Genomic DNA, 5,141 nt, shown 5'->3' on the forward strand with positions numbered 1-5,141 from the left:
TAAAAATAGGGGTAAAAAGTCGATATAGCCCACTTAAAAATAAGATAAATTTATAGTAAATTCAGGATCAAATCGAAGTTATGGTTGGACTGGCGGAAAATTACAGGTGAATTAGAAATTAAATCTCGACTAAAAAAATTGGTTCCGCCAACGAGTAACCCGCTTATAAATGGTAGAATTGACTCTTATGCATCAATAATGAATCCGATTTAGGCAAGAAATCCCCAGGAAAATGAAGCACAGCACCTGAAACTAGTAGGAGAGTGCAATGGTGCATAAATGTTCAGAAAGATGCACGTGTTTGGTTCAAATGTGCATGAAAATAGCAGAAAGATTTGGCCATGGGGCTGGCCAGGGGAGCCCAGGTGATCATCAAAAGCTAGCCGGGGACCAACAAAATACTACTCATTAACATAGTTTTCTTATGCAAGAAATTAATTATTGTTGCTGCCTTTCTTGCCAACAGTCCTCTACTCATCCTCCACACTTAGTATAAGCTTTGATGCTACAAATTAACAAAATATTTTCTTTAGTAATATCACTGGAAAAAAATGAGAATTAATGGAGAAAAAATAAAGAGAGAAAAGGTACCGGTGAACAGGGAGCGGGGGCGGCCATCTCGCCTTTCCCTTCACCTTTTTTCACTATTGATGTTATGTTGCACGAAAACTTATTTAATTTTATGTTTGAAATTTTTATTTACATTTTTATAAACTCTAGAACTTTATTCCTATAAAAAAAAATCGTGATTTGCTGTTTTTTGTTCGAACATTTTTGTTTTCCGTTTCTGTTTTTGTGCACATTAGTTCTTAAGTTTTGAAAAATAAATGCATACTCATATATACATAATGAAATGCATAAGAAGAAGAAAAGTATAGAAATTGTGAGTGAGATTAATAAATATTTGCAGCTATAATATGGTTGGATTAATTGTCATGTAAGTAACAGAATGAGTAGATTATAGTATATAAAATGTGTGAAACTCATGATAATCACAATTAAAACAGACATGAGATTATATAAATTAATGTTCAAGTAAAAAAGACTATACGGCTGTAGCAGCAGCGGCACCGACATTTGTTTCATCCCCATCACCATCTTTTCCAGCTTCATCGCCTCCGCCGCCACAGGCGGAAACTGCCTCAACAGCGGCGGTGGAAACGTTACTAGCACTAGAAGAAGGCCTTTTTCGCTTCTTCTTTTCGTAGGGTATCCCTCTAGCTTTAGCCTGACCTTCTCTAACTTCTCTCAAATAAATCCTGACCGCTCTCGCTCCAAAAGGATTAGACTCCGGCCGCCCTCCGTTCTCCTCATAAGCAGCTCTCAGCCGTCCGATTAACGCGTCGAGGCTCCCCCACGCTTGCTTAAGAGGACAAGCACAAGGCGCAGGCGGGTTGGTAAGGCCGAAATAAGGACAACCCGTAATATGAACTTTAGTCTTACCAAACTGATCCAAATACTTCAAGAACTCGATCACATGTGCACCACTGCAACGAGCCAGCGTCAATGGCGGCTTGTGATTCTTTAAGTACTGCAAAAACGTGTTCCAGTCTCGTCTTTTCTGTGACTCGTACCGACTCAGTGGCGCTGTTGCTTGTTGTGACGACGATGATGAACCTGGTGGTGGGGATGGACTCGGTTCTCCAGTGTTATTTGGGTCTGGAGGTGAAGCTGTTGAGTCCATGATGACGATGATGATCGGATGCTGAACCTATTTTCTTGGTAATTTTCTAGTACGGAGCTGCTTGATTCTTGAATTTCTTGGTGGGTTTGATATTTTGACGGGCAAGAAAAGATTTTTGTTTAGTTTATTCATGAGACTGAGAGGGTTTCATGGAGAAGATGAAAGGGAAAGAGAGAGGAGTGATGGGACGTTAAAAGAGATAAGTGAATGAATGACTAATATTTTTATTTTTTAAAGTGGAAATCAAAATTTTTATAGTTATTATGGTGGTGGTGGTTGTGGTGGTGGAGTGGAGGAGGAGTGGTGGTGGTGTGGCGGTGCTTTTTTGAGAGTGAAAATGGAAAAACAAAATCACGTGGTGGCCCCCTTTATAAGAGACATACTATTAACCACCGCCGGCTGACCTTCACACTAGCAGACGTATGAGAATTTTCTTTTAATTTAAATCCTTATACAACGTTCAATTCTTATATCAAATTTACTATTGACCTATTTAGCTGAAAATTTACTGTCATTGAATATATATAATGAAAAGCATTGAATATACGAACTTAATTACAAAAAGGCCTAATTACTTAAAAAAACTTCATCTTATAATATTTATTCGTTATACCCTAACCTAGAAAAAGTTCATTTGTACTATTTTTTTGATTTTTTATTTTCGTCTCTATTCTAAAAAGCTAATTTGACCTCTTTTTATTTGGAAAAATATTCAAAATAATTCTTTATATTTAGCTTATATTCTAATTAGACATTAATATTATTAATTATTTATAATGTTTTTATTTTTTAATTATTTTAATTGTCAAAAATTTAAATTTTAGGGTAGAGATGAAAATGAAAAATCAAAAAAAGAGTACAAATGAACTCTTTCCTACGTGAGGGTATAAACGAAAAAATATTACAAGATGGATTTTTTTTTTAAATAATTAAGCCTTACTAAAATGATATTCAACATATATACATTAGGTAAAAAATAATTTGTAGTTTTTTAAAAGGTACAAAATAGCTCTTTAATTTAGTTTTAGTACAAATCGACCCTCAAACTTTTCAAATTGAACAAAAAAGCCCTTCCATCCAAATTCTCACTTAACGGATGACGTGGCACATAAAGAAAAAGTTCAAAAAAAGTCTTAATGTTTAAAATATTTATCAATTTTATATTAATGAATTTTTTTAACCATTTTCACCCTCTTATTCATTTAAATATCTATAAGTAAATAAAATTATAAATTAAAACCAATTAAAATTAAATTAAAATAATTGAAACCTGATTAAATCGATCGAAACTTAATTAAACACTTCAAAATACAATTAAAAAAATTGAATTTTTATTAGTTTAATTGGAATTCGATATATTTAAAATAATTAAACATATCGAAATCCAATTAAACAAATCAAAATCTAATTAAATACATCAAAAACCAATCAAAATTTATTTTATTTTAATTTAATTTTTTTTAAATCCACACCCGGAGGAGAAATCTCTTTTGGCGGTCATGGTCTGTTCCTCAATAGCAGACCGCCAGAGGAGATTTTTCTGGCCGACGACCGAAGATTTCTCCTCCGGATGAGATTTTAAAAAAAATTAAAAAAATGATTGGATTTCGATGTGTTTCGATTAGTTTAATTTTATTTCGAAGTGTTTAATTAAGTTTCAGTTGATTTAATCGGGTTTTGTAGTGTTTAATTAGGTTTCGATTTGTTAAATTGTGTTTTGATTTATTTTAATAAATATTATTTTTAAATATTATTTAATTATTGATATTTAAATAAAAAAGAGGGTGAAATGTGCTAAAATTAATTATAAGTATGAAATTGATAAATATTTTAAAAAAAACGTCACCAATTAATGGAAATTTTGAATGGAAGAATTTTTTTGTTCAAAAAAAATTAAAGGGTCGATTTGTACTTAAAAAAGTTAAAATATTGTCTTGTACTTTTTGAAAAACTATGAAGGTTTTTTTTACATTCGGCCATATTTATATTATTTGAATTATAATTTTTTGATGGACACGTTACATTAGAATGTGGATAAAATATTTTTATATGTCCACAGCCAATTCGCTAAATATATTCTGACAGTTTAGTTTATCATTAGTTCGATATGCTAAACACACCTACAACATTTTTAAAATATGATTTATATCTTCCATAATCATTTAAAAGCGATGATATTTTAGTACTCCAAAAGAGTTATGAGTATATTTGACACATATTAAATAAATAAAGGATCAAACTGGTATAATTTTAAATTCGTAGTATTCAAAGCGAGGAGGGCTGCGAGTAGGGGTGAGCATCGGTCAGTTCGTTCGATGGGAAAATTTTTGGTTTTTTCAGTTTTCGGTTTGAAAATTTCCCAAATCGAACCGAATCGAATTTTTAGTTTGGAAGTAAAAAAGCAAACCGAACCAAACCGAAAATTTCGGTTCGGTTCGGTTAAAACCGAATTTAATTACTTTTTCTTTTAATTTTTTTATTAAAATTAATTCAAATATTAAATAATTAGAATCTAATAAACTTTCATATATGTTTAAATAACAATTATTAATTCATTTATCAACAATAATTAAGATATAAAGATAAAAGACATATAAATATGAGTATATATGTATATTATTTTTAAAAAAATTCTATATTTTATATTAAATTTCGGTTCATTCGGTTTTTTTGGTTTTAAAACACCCAAATCGAATCGAACACCGAACACCGAACTTTACCTAAAGTAAGAACCGAACCAAACCGTTTTCACCAAAAAACCGAACCAAACAATGAAGTTTGGTTCGGTTCGGTTCGGTTTTTCGGTCTGGTTCGGTTCGGGCTCAACCCTAGCTTCGAGGGTGCCCAATTCGCTCATACTTATGGCAACTTGGTCATTTTACTAGAAATGGAGTCCTCACTGAGCAGGACTAGAAATGTCTTTTCTATCGATTAAACATCGTACTCGCTTATGGATCTGTATAATGTCGTGCATCAAACCAAAAGACTCAGGTTTATGAACACAATTAACCCTTTTACTTGTAGAGGTTTATCAATTTTATTGATATTTTGGTAATACTCCAAATAGGCAAAAATCATATTATACAGACAATAACAATTTCATCATTATATAACAACTAGAAAATCAATACTGAAAAATAAAGAGCAAAAATAATATAGACATGTATTACATATAATTAGTGTATGACTCGATGTGAACTGTCATGGTAAGCAGAAAACTAGTAATCTTAAACACATATTTAACCTTGAGGTTTCTAATAAATAATAGATAAATTTTAATTTTATGGGTTTTACCATTCGCCGCCCCTTTTTACTTAACACCGCCCATGCAAAAGACATTTCTGCCTTTGTAACAAAAATTTAAAAAAAAAGTTCTCTCAACTCATTCGAACACATTCGAACAAATACGTAAAAAGTCGATAAAATGACGGATAACGAGTACAATTCGTCGAGTAAC

At 31.7% G+C, this 5,141-nt stretch overlaps 1 protein-coding gene across 1 annotated transcript; it reads right to left on the reverse strand.

The window, feature by feature from the left end:
- Positions 1-888: 888 nt before the first annotated feature.
- LOC126671175 (protein LIGHT-DEPENDENT SHORT HYPOCOTYLS 6-like) lies at positions 889-1,928 on the reverse strand. The gene has a single exon (XM_050364902.2). The coding sequence runs from the start codon at positions 1,682-1,684 to the stop codon at positions 1,046-1,048; it is 639 nt and encodes a 212-aa protein (XP_050220859.1). The 5' UTR covers positions 1,685-1,928; the 3' UTR covers positions 889-1,045.
- Between the last annotated feature and the right edge of the window lie 3,213 nt (positions 1,929-5,141).

Source organism: Mercurialis annua, linkage group LG3 (genome assembly GCF_937616625.2).
Source record: "Mercurialis annua linkage group LG3, ddMerAnnu1.2, whole genome shotgun sequence".
Taxonomy (NCBI): Eukaryota; Viridiplantae; Streptophyta; class Magnoliopsida; order Malpighiales; family Euphorbiaceae; genus Mercurialis; species Mercurialis annua.